This window comes from Ornithodoros turicata, chromosome 4 (genome assembly GCF_037126465.1).
Source record: "Ornithodoros turicata isolate Travis chromosome 4, ASM3712646v1, whole genome shotgun sequence".
NCBI classification, from domain to species: Eukaryota; Metazoa; Arthropoda; class Arachnida; order Ixodida; family Argasidae; genus Ornithodoros; species Ornithodoros turicata.
In genome coordinates this window covers 19,428,993-19,449,271 of record NC_088204.1, presented here as the reverse complement: position 1 = coordinate 19,449,271, position 20,279 = coordinate 19,428,993, and the positions used below count along the sequence as shown (strand labels likewise).

The window sequence follows — 20,279 nt, the reverse complement described above, 5'->3', positions numbered from 1 at the left end:
TTTTTCGTAGGTGGCGCGAACATCGGCATCGCACCGTGCGGAAGATGCTGCAACGTTGCCCGTGTTGAAGTGAGATAATCCTTCCGATGCTGGATGGTAGCGCAGTAGAGGATACTCAAAACGCATGGAGGACCGGGAAAACATACCTAGTAGATCGCAAACGCCGCTGAGGAGAGTTCAGAACGGCCGGCCGCGTTTGCTCATAAATGATTTTCGTCTGTGAGATAGCATGGATGCTGCAAATGCACGGCCAATCAGATAGGTAAGAAATGAAAGTCCTGACATGTCCGGGATACCTCAAGTTTATTCGCGCGGGTAACGTAGCGTCCTGAGGCGTAAACTGAATGTTTCGGGAAGCGGACATTACAGGGTACTCTATGTGGGACAGGGTATGCCATTCTGTCCAATGTCCGCACTGACATGCAACTAACCCCAACGCAAACACTGATCATGATATGAGGAAATGCGTGTGCTCGTAGAGCTGTCTTAAAGTCGATTGCGTGCACAACCAGCACAACTTTCAGTCATCATCGGGGACGGTAAATATTTGTGGTATCTATATCGTGTGACGCTTAGTAAGGAGTTGGCGGTGTCGCGAAATCACAGCGTCCTCGCTGTAGATATTTTTAAAACATTTCCGCATGCGTTGACGTTTCATCGTCGTTTACTCAATTTTTAAGCATAAAGCTTCTATGTACAGGTAATTCGTTGCATGAAAGTGAGTAACTTTCCGTACAGGCGCCTTGCGCAACCGGACGCCTATGTGGTCGATGTTTGTCCTGTTTCTCAACAGAAGTGCACTCCAATAACTAGTATGACTTTCTGGTGTCATTAAACGACTATGTTCAATTCGCTAAGCGTTACGCGAGAATGCAGTCCGTCGTTTGCGCCGACAATCAGCATATCTCGTCTGCAACTATCGTCTGCGCGCGCAAATTGACAGATCATGTTCTTCGACACATCTAATATTGTAGTTATAATAAAAAAAAGCAGTAAGAATGCAAAGAAAAATAGTCAGGATTAAATTGAGATAAAGTATAAAAGAATAGGTATAGGCATATCAGTTTGGGAACTGCCCTTGTTTGGCATAGGTAGACAAGGGTAGCATTTCTTTGAACTTGAGGAGGACACCCAGAAACTGGTCTGTCCTGTGTTCTCCTCAGGCTCAAGGAAAGGTCACCCTTGTCTAACTTACACCAGCTCGCTGCTAATATGTTCATCTGACTTTCTTTGTGCAATGTGATCACACCATTTCCCCCTTTCTGAAACCCTGTTGTCCCGACTGAATTTCCCAACCAAACTATTTACATATTTAAATCAACAAATACATTGTGCTGGAATTTCCAAACTGGCAACACGATTGAGGATTCGACCTAGTTGATTCTGAGAGGAGGGAACTGCAAAATCATTGTTATCCATCGCCTCGTGGCTATGCACAAGTTTGCATCTTATTATCCACAGAGACTTCCTTTTTTTGGTATGCAACATGACATGACTTCGAGCTGAGAATCCGACTCATTGCGCTAGCCTATTCCACCATGGATTCAAAACCTAATTCAAAACCATCAGAATGCACTGTTCTCTTTTTACAGGGTGTGGCCATTGTGCCATGGCTGGCCATAGCCATGAGCGTTCCTGTGTCTGCCACGTCTGAGGGAGCCGTCGGCCGATGCGCTGGTGGGTCCCTCTGTCCCAGCCCGGCTCCCCTACGAGCTGCCCATGGGGACCAAAGGCTCATTGCTGCTGCGAGGGTAATTAGGAGTTCTCGGCTTAGAAAAGTGTCACACAGACGTAGCAGTCGTAACAGCCGTGAAAAAATTTTGCATGAACTCTGTGTTTCACATTAGGATGGCGACTTCAAGAAAATCCGCAGGCTACTGCAGAAGCACCGGGTCAACGTCAACGCTCGTGACCCGTCAACAGGGAACACTGCCCTCATGGTGGCCGGACTGGTGCAGGATCCTGACGTAAGTACATGAAACAAGAGCTGACATCTTCCTTAGAAGACTTTGAGACGATACTGAACCAACTCACAAAAAATAAATAAGGAAAGATAAGGTGGAAGCTTAGATGATTACACACTGCAAAACTATGGTTTAGCTATCATGGGTGCGTTCGAATAGTCTGAGATGAGCCTCCGCGCACCGGAAGTGCCGGAAGTAATGGTGAGTCATCTGCATTCTCCACAGGCTCACATGTGCATCACAGACGGTGCAGAAGGTGCAATTTGGGAAGTTTCCTCTGATGCAGACTTCGCCGAGTGCTTTTCTCACTTGTGCCAATTTTTCGGAGGGGGGCGCGCTCGTCGAAAAATTTAGCAGCAGACAGTCTGTGGCAACTGTTTTGTTTGAACAAATGGCAGCATACCGTGAAGGTGAAACAGTGCAGAATAATTACACTCGTAAGTTTAGAGTCTCACGTTAGATATGCATTAGCACTTAAAAACATTCTTAATTACCAAAACAATTAAACATTTAAATAAACGATGGAATTAACAATAAAAGGGCCATAATTTCAGCGGTGTCCACGTTGAACTAAGAGAAATTCTCGTCGTCTGCTATTACGGCCGATTCCATTCACGCGCCTCTTGCTATGCCCACTCTGGAGTCTATTAAATATACGTTGCAGACGAACGGCAGTAGATGGCGCGCGTAGCGGTTCCCAGAGTGCTCGAGTGCTCCAAGGCGCACATATGGTGCACACTGTGACTGCACGTGTGAAGCATCACTATTCGAATGCACCCCAAATCTCGTGCCATTCCAGTCAAGGACCTCTCCAAGTGAGGGCAGGAATAGGCAAAGCGGGATGTAGTGCACCAAGTTGAAGCTTCTCGACTTTGTCACAGGCGATGAGTGAACTGCTGCAGCATGGAGCAGACCCAACGTTACACAGTTACACGGGACAGAACTGCCTGGATTCCCTCCCGGGTTCCCTGGTGCAGCTGGTGCTGGGTTTCCCAGATTACTTGCTCCGTGACAGCCCCAATCGCAGCAACGAAGAACGACGTCTGCTGCTCTCTGCTTGGAGCGGTCAAACAGAAGAGGCACGCAGCGTACGTGGGGGCCATTCGGTCGGCTGACTCGCAACAACTTTGCAGGTGCATCGTCTCCTGTCTCAAACCGGGGGTGGTGGCCTGGACGTGAATTGCACCAACGCGGAAGGGTCCACACCCCTCATCCTCGTCTGCAGGGACTTGGGAACGTTCCAGGAACTGGCTGCTACAGGAGTGCTCAGATCCTACGATCCTCTTGGTGTCATTCGTGTCCTTCTCGACCACGGAATGTAAGTGTAGCAACGCATGGTCTGGACGTTAAAGGAGCGTGGAACATATACTTTGTTACTGCGTGATAGGAACATGCTATAGTTGAAGAAACACTCTGCTTGGGCACTGTGAAGAACGACGGACACACACACGGGGGGAGTTCAAACCAGCAAACGTTTAATAACACAGACACAGCGGGAGTTATAACAACAAAATGTGTGGGGACAGAGGGCAGAGGAGGAAGGAATTAAAGAAGGAAACCAGGGCCAATACCAACGAGGCCACCGAGACTGTGCTGAAAACGGATGACTTTAACTCTAGCGAAAAAGGTGTTTCAGGGAAGGATGTCCAGACACAGACGCTTCGCTAATACAATTGCCAAAAGACTGAATAAGCAAGGCCTCACGGGACAGCCTCTTCCTAGTTTGGTTCGGTTTCTGCAAAATGCGTGTCTCACGCCATAAGGACTCACAGTTATGACAGAGTTCTAAATGCTCCTTTAAATTTGAATTAGGGCTGCTCTTATGCTGACCTAGTCTATCATATATGCTCTGTGACGTTTGGCTGATGTACACGATCGTTGGTGTTGATCCTGGTGTCTTTTTTTTTTTTTTTTCTTCCCCCTTTGTTCCCACGCATTTTGTTGTTATAACTTCTTGGATCTGTGTTATTAAGCATCTGCTGGTTTGAGCTCCTCGTGTGTCTGTTGTTCTTCATAGCGCCCAAGCACAGGTTTTTTCAACTGTGGAGTTTATCCACCAGCTTTCTTGCACTTATGCTGTATTATCTATGAACATGCTACACCTCCAGGAACTGTCACACGAAATATTTCTTTTGGCATAGCATGAATTTCCTGAGAAAATTAGTCTACAAGGGTGCACATAGCACCAGTAATCTCTCCCAGCTCTTTCTGCTATGTCAGTGATGTCAGACGTTCCAGGCTCTTTTATTGGCTGCCGAGAATCGTCTCCTACGTCGAGAATGGCGCTGAAGCAAAACGACAGGTGTACTTCTCCGTGTCAGACACAAGACACGGGGCATCAACCGAAAAAAAAAAGAAAAAAAACGAAGCTGTGTGCCTTCCTATTGGGTGGACGACATGATGTTGCAGATTTGCAACCGAGGGAAGGAACCTTTCTGAACCACAAGATTAAAAGCACTCTTGAGCACCAGGATTGCACACTGCACTTGTACTTTTTGTGTGAATATGTGTCCCAGAACTTGTAATCTTAATTTCTGCTCGTCCTGACATTTCCTTCTTCTTTTTTTTTTTTTTTTTTTTTCAAGCCTTTCCACGTTCTTTTAAGCTCAGAATTAAAGTGTGCTAAACAAATGAATGTACATAGTGTGCCACACAATAAATCTGGCTGTGCAGTCTCATACATCGAGACGTGAACCACCAAGATCGACAAGGGAGGACAGCATTGCACTACGCATCCCACACCTGTTGTGAGCATACAGCAGCCGTGGTGGCACTGCTGCTGCAGAATGGTGCCAAAGTGGGTTAGTACCAGAAGCTCGGCAAATATTATGTTTACGAAAGGTCCTGTGCTTCCAACGAGATTTCATACGCTGCTTGCAGATATTAAGGATAAGCATGGATTCTCGCCATTGCATTTTGCGAGTCAAGCAGGACCCGTAGAGGCCATACAGCTTCTATTAGACTCAGGAGGGGACCCCAGTGCCACTGGGTTGGGTGCTATTGCTCCACTTCATTTGGCTGTGAGTCTGCTTCCACAATTGTCATACGCATTACTGTGTCCATATATTCACAACACGGGCGACATTTCCCAGTATAAGCCAATGAAAGTTGCACAAAAACATTGTAGCTTCCCCCTACCACGTGAGCGCAGGCGCTGAACATCATGTTTTTTCGTGCTCGTCTAACCATGAGGAATATCCTGCGGCTTAGCCAGGGGATGTTACATAGCAGACGACAGGGCCGATAGTGTCGTCTGCTATGTGCGCAGTAAGCCACTCCCGATGATCTGGCACTGTGCGAATGCTCAACATAACACGGATTAGATTGGATTGGATTGGATTGGAGGAGTAGTGGATTGTTGCCCGTGAGGAGTTTTCTGCTTTTTGTTCTGCAATGTTGCTCGTGGGAATACATGGTGTCCGTCTTAAGATCTTAGAAAAGTGTTTCTCCTGTTAATGTTTCTGTCATTTGTTTTGTTTTGTTTTTGCTTTTCCTGAGCACCGTCCTGTGCTCTTACATAATTTCTAAAAATGCTACAGGATCAGTGACATAACTGCACATATGCAGGATCCTCATACAGGAATTTTGCTGTCATTGCACATTTTGATGGTGTCATAAAAATGCAAGATGTGGACTCGTTCATTCTTTTCAAATTTTGACTTCACCCTGTACGGCCTCTCATATTTCGACCATTCTATGTGACAAAGTATTCGACGCAATAACACTGGTGGCATTTATTATTGAAACAGTAGGGTCAGTCGGTGTCGGGCACCTTACAATATTGTTTTGCCAACGGTGCAGGCATCCGCAGGAAATACAGCAGCAGTCCGACTGTTATTGGAACGTGGTGCTGACGTTCTGAGCTTTTCCCACGACGGAAAGTCACCTCTGTGCTGTGCCGGAAATGCTGACGTGTACAGCATTCTGCGTAGGGCATTTGAAAGTGCACTGTGCGAAAGGGCAGACAAGCTCAAGATCAGTCCGCTCGAACAAGGTAAAGTATCTGTCAGGCACCGTTCACACACACTGTCCAGTTGATCAATTTGTTTCAATTTGTTGTTTGTAGAGAAAAAGAAGCTGGGACAACTTATTCTGCAGGCGAGGCACCCAGACTCATTCGACGCTCAAAGCTCACCAGGGTACGATCACAATGAGTTTCTTTTCTCTCTACTTTATTTTAATTTAATTTTATTTTATTTGGTCATGCATTAAAGACCCAAAGGGTACTACATAACGGAGGAGGGAACGGCACCACAGGCGTGCAAGTAAAGAAAAGGAGCAAGCAGAACGTGACATGAATTGTAATGGTCAACACACAAAGATTATAAGAATATTAACTTGGTAACAATAATACAAGATAACACTTGCGCTCTCGTTCTCTGTGGTACATGGAGGAAATTCGTCATACAAGATACACAAGGGCAACTAGCCATCAACAAATCGGCTTACTGCAGCTTTAAAATCCTGAGGGTCACGGAGATCAACAATGAACTGGGGAAGAGCATTCCAGGCCTTAGCCGCCCGAGGGCAAAATGAGTAGAGAAAGAAATCGTGGTTGCTGTGAGTCATCCCTACCTTGTAGAAATGATCCCCCCTGGGAGAAATAAATGATGCTCTCAACAGTAGCTCAGAGTGTAACATGTGGTTATAAAAAATCGTATGAAATAGGCACAGACTGGAAACCATTCGACGCCTGCTGAGATTAATGATAGAAAGCTGAGTTTTCATGCTGGATATACTATTCTGGGAACTGAACTCGTTATAAATGAAGCGGACAGCTCGATTCTGTACTGCTTCGAGAGCATGCGCATATGTGACTACTTCTTTCGTACTTTTGGTTTGGATAATATACATATACAGGGTGTCCAAGAAAACGTGTCATCGAATTATAATAAAAAAAGCTACGCCACCTAGAATCATGCAGTCAACAGCATTTGTTCTTACTATGTTTTTGCCGCCTCCTGATGTGAATGTCATGTAATGTATGGTGTGTTATGTAAGTTTTTGCGTACTGAACTCAGAAATTTGCCAAGTAAAGGTCACTTTTTTACCTCACCAATGTGAAGAGCGTGCCGAATTTACTCAAATTCATGATAATTGACAGGGATATTGAGGAGCTGTCCCATCGGAAAAAATAGCCGAACATCATGCTTTTCGGGGCACCAACAGCATAGCGCTCGATGACTTTTTGAGCGCAATCGTTGTCAGTCCGACGAAAGGAGGTTGCAAACTCAGCCCACAGAGTGATAGTAGAAAAAGGTGACACAGGCATGGCTTGTCGCATCTGGCTTCCACTGCGATGATGGCTTCCCTCTCCCAATTTTAGGAACTGTCACCTTTTTCTACTATCACTCTGTGGGCTGGGTTTGGAACCTCCTTTCGTCGGACTGACAACAATTGCGGTCAAAAAGTCGTCAAGCGCTATGCTGTTGGTGCCCCGAAAAGCATGATGTTCGGCTATTTTTTGCAATGGGATAGCTCCTCAATATCCCTGCCAATTATCATGTATTTGAGTAAATTCGGCACGCTCTTCGCATTGGTGGGGTAAAAAAGTGACCTTTACATCGCAAATTTGCGAGTTCAGTTAGCAAAAATTTACATAACACACCATATGTTACATGACATTCACATCAGGAGGTGGCAAAAACCTAATAAGAACAAATGCCGTTGACCGCATGATTCTAGGTGGCGTAGTTCTTTTATTATAATTCAATGACACGTTTTCTTTTTGACAATTTGTTACAGAATTTGTATTTAAAAAACTAGCAGAGCAAAACAGATGCCGTTTTAGCAGGTGGGGTATTCGGCCAGTCGAACAACCCGTAGGACAGTGTATGCAAGTACAGGACTTAGATAAAATTGTTGAGTTTGGGAAGATTGAGACTCCGTTGATCATGATGAACTCGAACTTCATTGCTTTCTGGACTACATCTGTTCTGTAAGAAGGGATACGCCCGACTGGCGCATCACAGTGAACGCATCGCGTGATCCCCGAAACCCGAGAACACGCGCTTCCCCGCGATACATGATCTTCTTGCGCCAAAGCGGCACTGTCGCACCTGGCTGAATCATACACCACGCAACAATACACAACAAAAATGAATTAATTAGGTGTTTTCTGGGAACTGTGAGATAGCAAAAGTGGAGCCAGTCACTATTCAAATCCACAGTTCTTATTAAAAGCCCTGTGAACGTACTTTGAGATATAAATCGTCAAATTTCGCTACGCAAATGAGCAGAAACCAGAACTACACGCTTTTCGAGCGCAGAAATGACGTTACCTTCGCCTTATATGGGTCGGGGTAGCTGTCAATCAGGCCAACAGGTTACCTCCTACTCCAATCAGCCCCTTTGCTCCAAAGTATGTGGCCGTCTCACATGGATCGCCTGTTGCTCTTTCTGTGCTTGAGGGGTGCGTAGTTCTGGTTTGGGCTCATTTGCAGAGTGAAATTTGGCAATTCGTATCTCGTTCGCTTCTCAGGGTGTTCAGTCAGGACAATGGATTTGAATAATGACTGGCTCCAATTCTGCTAACTCGCATTTCTCAGAAAACATCTAATTAATAAGTTTGTTAATTAATTTTAGCTAATTAGTTGTCCAGTAGTTGTATCCCCCTGTCCCCCACTCCTTCCTGCTGTCCTCTCTCCATCTGTCCACATCTGTACGCCGCTCATGGCCACAGTTGCTTCGCGGCGCTAACATGCAAGCAAAAAAAAATGTGGTACCTGGTACCTCTCTACCCACTCTTCACTGACAATTATTACTGATTTTGGTAGATTCAATTCCATGCAGATTCCACTCTGTGGCATTACCTTTGGAGCTTTTTGAGCAGCGTGCTGCTTGCTTGATAATTTAAACCCACTTGGAAATAAGCTCAAGGCTTGTCTCTGAAGCGTCAGCCCACTTTTCATTCATAATGAAAAACCCAGAGATTAGGGAACACAAAGTCTCAAAGAGAGACTTCGTGTTGTGTCTGTCCCTTCGTGTTCCCTAGTCTCGAGGTTTTTTATCACGCATCATCTTCACCAGCTCGCTTGCTTCCTAGACATTTTTTCACTTTTCGTTGTCTTGGTGCAGTGTGCGTTCAAAGGCTCTAGACAAACCAAAGACAAGTGCTCACACAAAGAATAGTTACAATGTAGACTGACAACACCCGTTTTTGGACTCGAAAAACTAAAACAACAATATGCTGAGACCGGTACAGGGGGGGGAAGCCAAAAGTCAAGGGCACAGGCTCATTTTGGGTCTTTTTGGTGCAAAGATGGGCCGAGATTGAGGTAATTTGGCAGGGGTTTTGTCCTACTTAGCAGGGAAAACCCTGTCCTACTTCCGGGATAGGGAGGTGTCCGACATAGAGAATTTCGTCCCTATGTAGTTTCAGTGGGAGCCTGCCGGTGCAATGAAATCTTGTCCGACATGGGGAGGTGTCCGACTTTGGAGCTTTTACTGTACTATGTAAATGTGTGGTACTACCTTTATTATGTATTTTACCATGGAGCAAAGCACTCATATCTCTTCATTGCTTGCAGAAGCTCAACTGGAGAAGAAGGTGGCTCAAGCAGCAGTGACAAGGAACCCAGCGAGCCAGAGGCAGAAGCAGTGCTCAAAACTCGTCCACACACATCGTCTTCCGCCCTCCGAAGTGGGGATGTCCCGTCATCCGCCTTCCGCCGCTACCAGCCAATGCAGCTCCTCCCAAGACAAATTCCTGGGTGGCGGCGGAAATCGCCTCACGGGTCCCACTTCGTCCCGGTGCGCCCACGAGACCCATCGTCCGACGAGGAGGGACGTGGCCTCCTTGCTGAAGTTCGACGAGCAGTTCGCGAAAACTGGGGCATCGATACTGAAGATCACCGGCCCGCAGTGTCATCCATATCAACAATTGACAACAACAGCTATCATAGACAGAAAACGATGCCTTCCAATTCCTCCCTCGAACAGCCTCACGTGATTGATTTACAATCAGTAGAGCACAAGAACAAGATCAATATTGCATCAGCGGAAAAATGCGCAGAAAAAGTAGATGATGCCGCGTCAAAGGTTGAGAGCCCTTCTCCGAAGCCCCAACCCGAAATGGCCTGGGTGTTTGGAGGCAGCAGCGAAAACGTTGCCCCGAAGGAGGTAAAGGATGTGAGAGACATGTATGCAAAGGTGAGGCATTCATCCGAGAGAAGGGACAGCGGGGACTCGGACTCTGCTGGAGAGGAGGAGCTGAAGCTGTCGTCGAGGAAGCGGCCCGTTGTGTCACGGCGCAAAAAGACGCAGCACTATGTCAAGAACTACCACCTCAGCCGTCTCAAACTGAGGCCCGAAACGGGCCGTCCGGGTGCCGCCACCATCCCGGACGTGACGGCAGTCGTCGTGCCGCCGAGGGTCAATTCTTCACGACCGCCAGCCGAGTTGCCTCAGGGAACAGCGGCTGAGGACATTCCCTACGTGAAACCATCTTCAGTTGAGCATAAATCGCACTCATCTGCAGCACATCCAAAGTTTTCGATACTGCAAAAGAGCAAGGAAGGCGTCGGACTCAACGGGTCCCGAATGCCGACGAAAGGATTGATGAGCAAATTTCTTCCACCGTGGGTCACGAGAGACGACGTGTCGTCGCACCTGTCCTCTGCTTCGTGGGTGTATCTGCCCTCCCTCTTGCCAGAAGAAGCTAGTGAGGAACCACGGTTATCTCTTCCACGGAAAGAGGAGCAGCCGCATCACGGGTCGTTGACGCAAGTATCGGAGCCAAAACTGGTCGACCCACCAACCTGTAAACAGAGGACCGAAGGCACACATACATTGACGTGTACACGTCGCGAAACATTGCAGTCAGAAGGTTCGGCATTTCATACTGTCAGTGGAAAAGGGGGAAAGTCTTACCACCACAGCGATCCAAAAGCAGTGCCGCCGTTGCCACAGAGCATGCATGACATTCCAGCTTTCCCTGCAGGACCTCCTTTCCCTTGGATTAAAGGAAAGCTTATAGGTAGGTACAACACAAGTGTGACCGTATGCAACTGTATACATGATACGTGTTTCCTGATCGCTCTCGACTTCCTTTCAGGCAAAGGTGCATTTGGCCTTGTCTGGTGCGGTCTCCGCAAGTCTGGCGGAGAATTGGTGGCCGTCAAGCAATTCCAGCTTGGTCCTCCGGACGTCCTCTCCGCTGTTCAGCTCGAAGTGGACATCCTGCAGTCGCTCAAGCATCCAAACATAGTTGGCTTTCTTGGGGTCCAGCAAGAGGACACCCAGGTCAGTAGCAGGCTCATTTTTGGACATTACCTGCGGCAGTTTTTGAACTTGCATTAATGTGCTATTTGACTAAATCTTGTGTTTTCAGAATGCTACCGAATTTGTCATTGCAATCTGCGTGGTTCACACGGTATTCTTCCAAAATATTTCTTCTCTGCGTCAAGCGAATTTTAGTTTTGAGAAGCATGACCTCATGGGATGCCCAGTTTACCGACGGGTCTGGCAACATTGTTCATCGAAGGTCTATTCTTGTCCCCTCACCACAGCCAGTCTTCGCAGTGCTCACAACTGAGAGCAGAGACGTGCTGTTGGTAGGAGACAATGGCAGAGCTTTTGGTGACATCATTTAGGTACTCATAGAGAATACGAAACTGTGAAGTTTTGCAGGTCTTTTAGGAAATGTGTAGAAACGCTGAACGGTCACTGAATTCATACATTTTACGTACTTTTCCGAGTCTTTCAGCGTGGTTGATTTGTAGTACACAGTAAAATAAATAGCGCTCTTTAAAGCGCTAAAGTAAAATAAATAGCGCTCTCCCCTGTCAAACAGGCTGTCTTTGACGATTATTGACACCAGTTCCATGTATGCCAAAGGGAGTCTGCCGTTAATGGGACCTGCCTAGACCTGGAGCTCCACCCATTTTTTGAGCTCTCTGGCCAGTCACGAGCCAAAATACTGTTCACTATTAATCCCGTGCTACCCAAGCTATATATCACCTGTATTCACTGGGTGGGGCATGTCGGGAAGACGCAGAACAGATTCGCCGGCAGCTAGAGCCGCTTGTTGGAACAGACTGCAGGTATTATACGTATATTAACCGTGAAAGATAACAAGAATGAATCAAGAACAGGCAAAGGTGTGTACATGAGTAGAGCATGAAGTTTTAGGCTTTTACCCGATTCTTCCCCGAATTTGCACCCCGAATTGAAGGTCGCCTCTTTAGGGTGAAACCCGATTTTTACCCGGCAAATTGCCCTCACTGGGATGTCTGTAGGAATGCACTAACTTACTTGTTTGGCAGAAAAATGCAGTTACATCACCGTTTGTACCCAAACCCCTACAGTTAGTTTGAATAACTGAGCCCGATTTCTCCCCGAATTTAGCGTACTCGAAGTTTTTTCACCCGAATTTGCGTGAATTTAGTGCACATGTTTATTTACCCGATTTTTGCCCCCCGAATGTAGGAAAAAATATTTCCCGAAACCTTCAGGCTCTATATATGAATAAAATGTCTGTCATAAAATGCAAATTTTCGACCATCCGTAGTGTTTTTCTTGCTATGTATTTGCTTGCGATCGCTGTCTTTACTAGGCCTAACAAGGACGACGAAACATATTCTTTTCACGTAAACATCGAGACTGGAGGTTCGTTTAAAGGTGGTGTATAAGGTAATTGCAACAGAATGTACACTTGCGGAATAAAATTCAAGTAATTTGTCGACAAAAAATTTGCCACAAAATCCTCGCTTCCCCGTTCCAAGCTAGTCACCATTTTCGGGAAAATTTTGGTGCCATGGTGGCCCGCATACGAAACAGCAGTCAATGAAAAACGCTGAATTTGATTGACAGGTCGAGCCTCTTTTTTTAGGCTCCACCTAATGGCCAGACTCGCTTTGGCATACACAACACTGCGTTGAACATGCACGTAGCGCCACCAAGTGTGTAACATGTCAACTTTGCAAAGAGAATCGAATCCAATGCTCTCTGAGCAGTTGACACGTTACACACTTGGTGGCGTTATGCACGTGTTAAATGGCCATTGGTTACAACGATCATCGAACGCTGGGGGGTATTAGTCCATAGTTGAACTTTAAGCAGCAACACTCTCTGAACCCAGGGCGTCGTCAATCTATTCCTGGAATACGTCTCCGGCGGCAGCCTTTCGGGAAACCTGGCCCAGTTCGGGTCCTTCCCGGAAACTGTGGTTCGTCGTTACGGACGGCAGTTGCTCCAGGCCCTGGCCTATCTGCACCAGCGGAACGTTATTCATCGAGACATCAAAGGAAACAACGTCATGGTGTGTCCCAACTCTGGAACTATAAAGCTCATCGACTTTGGTTGCGCCACCTTCGAGCCTTCCGCCATTGACTGCGAAGGCCTCGTCGCCAGTGCCCGCGGAACACCGTACTGGATGGCTCCGGAAGTTATCTGTCAGGAGGAATGCTCGCACAAGTCTGACGTGTGGTGAGACAATCTGTATTATCATACTAATCTTCCACTGCCACAGTCCAAACGGAGCAGTGTTATTGTGCGCACTGCTCAATGAGTCTTTCTCTCCTAGTTCTCTCTCTATTTCCCCCACCAATCCTTTGCTCCTGTACCTCCTCTCCCATTTGTTTGGACTCACTCAGCCAGTATTTTTCAGGGCGAAAAGTGGCAACCTTATGTGCTGAGCACTTGTTCTTTGACTTTTGCATATATCTCAGAGATATTCTCAGAGAACATTACTCTACAATGACCAGCTGTGAAACATATATAGCACAGATTTGAAGAGAAACAGTGTGGACGTCTTCAAACAAGATGCATTGTCCTTTCAGGAGCGTAGGGTGTACTGTTATCGAGATGTTTCAGACAAAGCCACCGTGGTAAGTTGAGACTCGCTCTTCTGGTTTCGGTGCTTACATTATTGCGGTTGTAAGGGCGCTTTTTAATTTTTTTTCGTTAGGTATGAACTGTCACCTCTGGCTGCTGCATTTGCCATTGGCCAGGGAACAAGCGATCCAAAGTTCCCTGAGCACCTCTCCCCCGAGGCACGAGACTTCATCCAGGGTTGCCTGAAAAGGTAAAAGACTTATCCACCAAAAACATAGTTTTTGCTTTCTACGTTTATAATTGGAGGTGTGCGCAGGTGTGGTTATTTTCGCGGAAATCCGTGCGATATCCTTGTTTGTGGCTGGAAATACATATAGCGCTGTATAGCGACTGTGTTACGACCTACTAGATTATAACGACCATGTCATAATCAGGAACTCCTATGAGGAGCCCGTCCGCACGATCCGCTAGGAGCACTACGCATCGGCCCGCGAGGTCTACATCATGATTGGACAATGGAAATTTGAATTGTGAACGCGCAGAGGCGGACGTACGACTTCCGTAGCAGACGACAGCAACAGCTCCTATGAAAACGCGTAGAATGATGATGATAATCAACTTTAGAAAGCAGCATCTCCCGTGGGATATTCACTGCTTGTACAAAAATACTAAGGTAAGCTGAAGTACAAAGTATTGTAGCAATTGAGGAAGCAATAACCAGGCCGATGAGTAGCGCCACCACTATCCTACAAATGCGGCATTGGGAAGGGGTGCCTATGACATGGTCACTATAATCTGGTAGGTCGTGGGCTGTATAGCGCTTTCAAATCTGTGGTGATGAAACATGGATAAAACCGTGTGCCTCTTGGGTGCCCACAGATATCCACATTTTATCCATTAATAAGTATCGGTGTCCTCGATGACATCGTTTTAGGGGGAGCCACTATTGAGAGCACTCAGTGAATCCAAAATGGTGTCGAAGTGTGCCAGCGCTTGCATTGTTGCGCTTTTAACTATTGGACAACTGTGGATCACGTAACCTTCCTGAGGAAGCTTGTATGCCGAAAAGTAATGTTCTGTCTGTCAGGCGTTTCTTTCCGCGTTTGCTTTGTAGTTCGAGTGACAGTATCATCCATCGCGTCAGTGGACCATCGTCCGAAGGTGGGCGCAAATCAAACAAAAGTATCACAGTAACTTCGGTAGCACTGACGGCATTGCAAAAACCGCGTGGTAAGTGAAAAGCAATCACAACAGTCGCGGTCCAGATATCCGTGTGCAGAATGACACGATTTTTTAATTTTCTTTGAATTTTTCACGCCAAATTAGGGGTGCGCAAATTGCGCGATGGCGCAGAATATGCGAGCGAGTATGGTACTCAATATCTGCGCGGATGCGCCTATCTCAGCTGGCGTGGTTGTGGATGCTGATCTCGTGTGTGCGGATACCTTAACCTCATCTGTGCTATTTATAATTAGAGCCTGAAGTTTTCGGGGAAATATTTTTTTCTAACTTCAGGGGGTAAAAATCGGGTAAATAAACATGTGCACTAAATTCATGTGAATTCGGGTGAAAAAACTTCCAGTATGCTATATTCGGGGTGAAATCGGGCTCAGTTACTCAACTAACTGTAGTGGTTTGGTACAAATGGTGATGTAACTGAATTTTTCTGCCAAACAAGTAAATTAATGCATTCCTACAGACATCCCAGTGAGGTAAAAATTGGGTTTCACCCTAAAGAGGCAACCTTCAATTTGGGGTGCAAATTCGGGGAAGAATCGGGTAAAACCCTAAAACTTCAGGCTCTATTTATAATTCTTCCCTAACACACCTCTGTCCCTGCCGCAGGAGTCCGGCAGAGAGACCCACAGCCGAGGAGCTGCTGAACCACAAATTCCTGCAGTCCGGCGGCATTGAGTCTCTATAGGCTTGCGACACCCTGTACATAACTTGGTGTGTGAGGTTGGGTTTGAACACAGGTGCATACACGACGCTGTCCACGCATTCCAAATACTACACGTGTAGTGAAGATGTTCCCTGTAACATCGTGACAACACCCAGCGTGGCCGGGCACAGATCTCTATGTCGAATCTTTGTTGCATCGTAGTGTTTCAATTTAAGTTCCTGCGTGGCAAAATGGCCATATTTATTTTGTTGCTCAGTTGTGTACAAGTCATACAGTTTCCTTACTGAAGAAGGAAATGCTATATGTATGCCATTTGAGGGGTAATTTATTCAACTGATGGGCAGGGATGTTTTTGTTTTAGAGTCACACATATTTTACAGCAGCACGTGCTACATTTCAGGGACTGGTAAGCGGGTCTTTTGTTTTTAGCGTATTAGTTGTACGTTATATATTTTGAATAGTACCTTGCAAAATATGGCACAAATATTCATCGTACAAATTGGTTGTGCAGAAAGGAAGCAGCAGTACAAAGGAAATTATGCCTAGTGATCAAAAACTGCATAATTTAGTGGGTTCAGACTATATGATATGGTAGTTTGTGTACATAATAGTTAATACAATATGTAAAAGAATACAAAAAAAAAAAAAGCTTCATGCAGTCCAGTATATAAGGCAGTTTAATTACTCGTACTGCCACACTTTGCTGTACCTAAAGAGTGTCATTGTAGGGCACATCAGCTTTCTGAAGAAAAATAATAGCAAAATAGTATAGCTGCCAAATGATTGATAGTGATTGATTGAATTCATAGACCTGGTATAACGTCTTTCTCATAGGCTTCATTACTGCGAGCCACTTGCAAGATGTTCTTGTACAGATGTATAATATTTTGAAGTTGTTTCACAATGTTCTTTCTAAAATAACTGCGTTTAACTTCAGAAAGGCGAGAAGCATCGAACAGTTCTGAAGCTCTGTGGTGTAAGGTACATGTGAATCTTTTTTAATGCAAAAGCATGTCATTGTGTCTGTAGTATATGTTGCTATGCTAAAACGAAATTGCGAGACTGTCAGTATCAAATCCTCTCAATGTTCTGTAACACGGGCCTAGTTCTTCTCAATGTATAATTAGACCCTTGTGTTTCAGGGTTATCTTTTATTTTTTTATTTTTCATTTTCAAAATCTAGGTAGGAAGGTAGAACTTTTATTTTAGAAGCTGTATAACAGTAAAATTGTGTAATGTCTTAGACATTAAAAGAAGACACAAGATTGTGAGAGGTAGTGTCGAGTGTGACATATTTAGTGTTCAGTAGTGCCGGTATACGTGGCTGAGTTCGCACTTTGCTGAGCTCGGTTTTCAAGGGAAGGTTAAACCCAAAGTGACGATGATGCAAATCAGGGTGTAAAAAAAAAATGGCTGTACTTAGTGTAACCCTGAAACGCAATGCTCTATTTGCAGTGAAGTCTCTTACAACAGTTACTGTAAATGTCGGAGAAATTATACAATATTTTAACATTGTTCGTTTCACTCCTTTTTTTATTTTTTTATTGTGATCATGTGCCAATTTAGACTAAACAGACTATGGGTTTCATCTTGAGAAAAGCCCGAGAGTGGACGCCAAGTACAACAGATGACACAACAACAGCTCAAACCAGAACAATTTACCCTGACCATGTACATAATTGGAGCTTCGTGTCTTCTACTTGTTTGTTTAAGCTGTGATTGTGTCAACCACTTTACTTGTTACTGATGCTCATGCTCGCTGTCACTCTCTCATGATGATGATGATGATGGTACAGTAGAAACAAATATAGATATGTAGGATGGCTTTCTCAAGATGGGGCTTACCTCACTAGCTTGCTTGTGTTTGTGCCGTTTTATCAAATATTTCTGCGCTGCTTTCTGTTCTTGTAGCAGAGGCTGCATGAATTTGGGGTTGCACGGTGCAACATAATATTGGTGAACATAAACATTGCTGCGTGCAAGACCGTGCTTGACCTGAGAGAACAACGCGACCCACCACGTGGTAGTTTGTCATTAAAAAAGTACAGTCCGCAATTGAGGCCAAGATCAGCGCGACAGGATAGAAATATTGGCTCAACAATTTCTGAATACGGCTACGACGGTGACGAGAAAGGTACCGAAAGGCTTTTGTACAAATCGGGGTAAAAGCTTGGGTGTCACACAAGTACCCCACAACTCCTGTGGTTTGAATTAAATTTCATGAATAATTTGAAGTGTTTGTAATCAAGAAAAAGACAAAGCTCTTTCTCACAGCAGTCTGGGAGAAAGCCCAATTCATACACACAAATGTAGAAATTCATGCAGATGTAATCGTATTTTAATTTTAAAAAATAAAAATAAAAAAAGGCAGTGTTCACATCGTAAATTTCAAATATTCATGCAGCTTCACCTGTTGCTACACTCAGAACTTCACCTCATAAACATGCTTCTATCCAACTATCATCCTAAATACATATTTGTGACAATTAATGTAACCACATAGATGTCACAGAAAGGTGTATGCTTCCATTTTCAACGAATCAGGGGTGAGAACTATGTCATTCACGATGATGGTTGGTCAGGAGCGCATTATGCAGTGAAAGTGTTTTAAGTTCCCTGTGAAGTCTGCCCAGGACGCACGATTCCCCCTGCGATAGTCGTGACGCTGCCTGGTCGAGTGTGGCGAACTAAGACAGGCAGTTCCACCACCGCCTATTTTAAGAGCATAGTTCCTCAATACTTGCAGGTATCATGAAGCTTAACCGTTTAACACCCCTCTTTCCGTTTATCACCTAGATATCAGTGATGTAGTAGAATACGGAGAACACATTGCCATATTTAGGCTGTACATCTATAGTGGTCGTTTTGGACATGGGGGTGGGGGCGTGCCAAGTTCAACCGCGGTAGTCTTGTGCGCACAGAAGGTGCGTAAAGCAATTGTAGTGTAGTTCTGGCTGTATGATACTGACAAGTCTAAACAGTGATGAACCTGCTCGCATTCTTATCAGGGAGAGGGTAGGTGAACTCCCTTCTCACTCTTTATTGCTTCTGCTGAATAATAGAAATGTTACTATAAATAAAAATGTCTAGTACACTACAAGTCTTTTATTGTGTAGAACTTGGTGTAGCATAACACTTGCTGCCCTGATGAGTGGATCTGTGCACAGAACATCAACACATTCATAGATGTGTACCATGTTTGCAAAGGTCCTTCGTGATGAATAGAAAATACACACAGCTTAGTGCAGGCAGATTTAATGACTGCACATTAAAATGTGTCAATTCCTTAAAGGGGCTGCAACAGGTCATCCCATGTTATCCCAGATAAATGTAAGAGACTCTTCGTTACATCCTTGTGAAGTTCCACAACAAAAAGTGTAATAGAAGCAGAGAAAATCGGCACCACAAATATCAAAACTTCACCACTGCCAGTGAGGCACGTGCTTACAAGTGCCAATGGGAGTGGACGCCTCAAGCTCTGACACGTCTGAGCTTTGCTGTTTTCCTCACTATGCTGGCGTGCAGTACAATGCTTTCCATGATGTAATGAACCACATCTATGAAAGTGTCCCAACCCCTTTAAAGCTCCAAGTCTCACGGCCCTGCAATGCAATTTGCAGGGTAATCTTCTAAGGAGCAAGAGTCAATTTTTCTGTCTTCAGCAGAGGTGGGCACCCTCACGAGGGCGTGCGAGGGTGAGGGTTTCCTCACCTCACAATATTTGAGGTGAGGTGAGGGCCAATTTTTCTGGTGATTTTTCAGGTGAGGTAAGGGAAATTTTCAAAGAAATTTTGAGGTGAGGAAAATCTTTTTTAAATTTGGAAGTGAGGTGAGGAAATTTTCAATTTTTTTTAGGTGAGATGAGGAAAACTATGGGAACATTTTTTGAGGCAAGGCAAGGAAAAATGTATGAACGCACACTTTATGAAAACTTTTCCCGCGCGTACACGGGATTTCTTTCCACAGCTTCTGTCTCTCATCTGGGCGGGGACTGCCCTCCTCTCTCGCCGCTGATCTGACGCCAGACTTTGCGCGCCATTCGCGTACCCGCAATTGAACCTCAATTTCCGCGCAACTTTTATCGGTATAACAATCGTTCCACGAAGTGTTTTCTGTGATTGACTAGGCCAAATCCTCCAGCAAGAAGAAAAAAACGCTACATTGACTAAGCAATTTAATGAGTTTTTTGGAAAATGACAAACTAAACAAAACAAAACAAACAAAATAAACACACAAACTAAATGTCCAGAAGAAAGTTGTTTACCCCATATTTTTCCGTTAAGCCGTTTTCTTATAATTGTCAAATGGCACGTTTCGTGCCGCGCCCTGTATGCATTTACATTGGTAGTCACTCAAAGGCAACGCGCATCGAATACACAATCTTCACATCGAATACACAAATAGCTTTAAAAAATTGAGGTGAGCTGATGCGAGGGAAATTTCGAGAACACTTTGAGGTTAGGCGAGGTGAGGAAAATTTTTCAATAAAAATTGAGGTGAGGGCGAGGCTAGTGAGGACAAACGCCCACCTCTGGTCTTCAGTCACCCCGTGTAGATACTGCTTCCATTTCATATCCTATCTACCAACAAGCGATAGGATGTCTCTGAACTAATCTTTGCAGCCAAGAACGCAACAC

At 45.2% G+C, this 20,279-nt stretch overlaps 1 protein-coding gene across 1 annotated transcript; it reads left to right on the top strand.

Annotated features, from left to right (window-relative positions):
• The first annotated feature begins 5 nt into the window (after window positions 1-5).
• LOC135391267 (uncharacterized) lies at window positions 6-17,156 on the top strand. Its single transcript, XM_064621450.1, has 15 exons — window positions 6-262; window positions 1,593-1,751; window positions 1,848-1,967; window positions 2,846-3,043; window positions 3,098-3,282; window positions 4,638-4,765; window positions 4,845-4,984; window positions 5,766-5,958; window positions 6,031-6,103; window positions 9,494-10,941; window positions 11,020-11,207; window positions 13,045-13,391; window positions 13,745-13,792; window positions 13,873-13,989; window positions 15,585-17,156. The coding sequence occupies exons 2-15, from the start codon at window positions 1,626-1,628 to the stop codon at window positions 15,661-15,663; spliced, it is 3,390 nt and encodes a 1,129-aa protein (XP_064477520.1). The 5' UTR covers window positions 6-262; window positions 1,593-1,625; the 3' UTR covers window positions 15,664-17,156.
• Window positions 17,157-20,279: the final 3,123 nt, after the last annotated feature.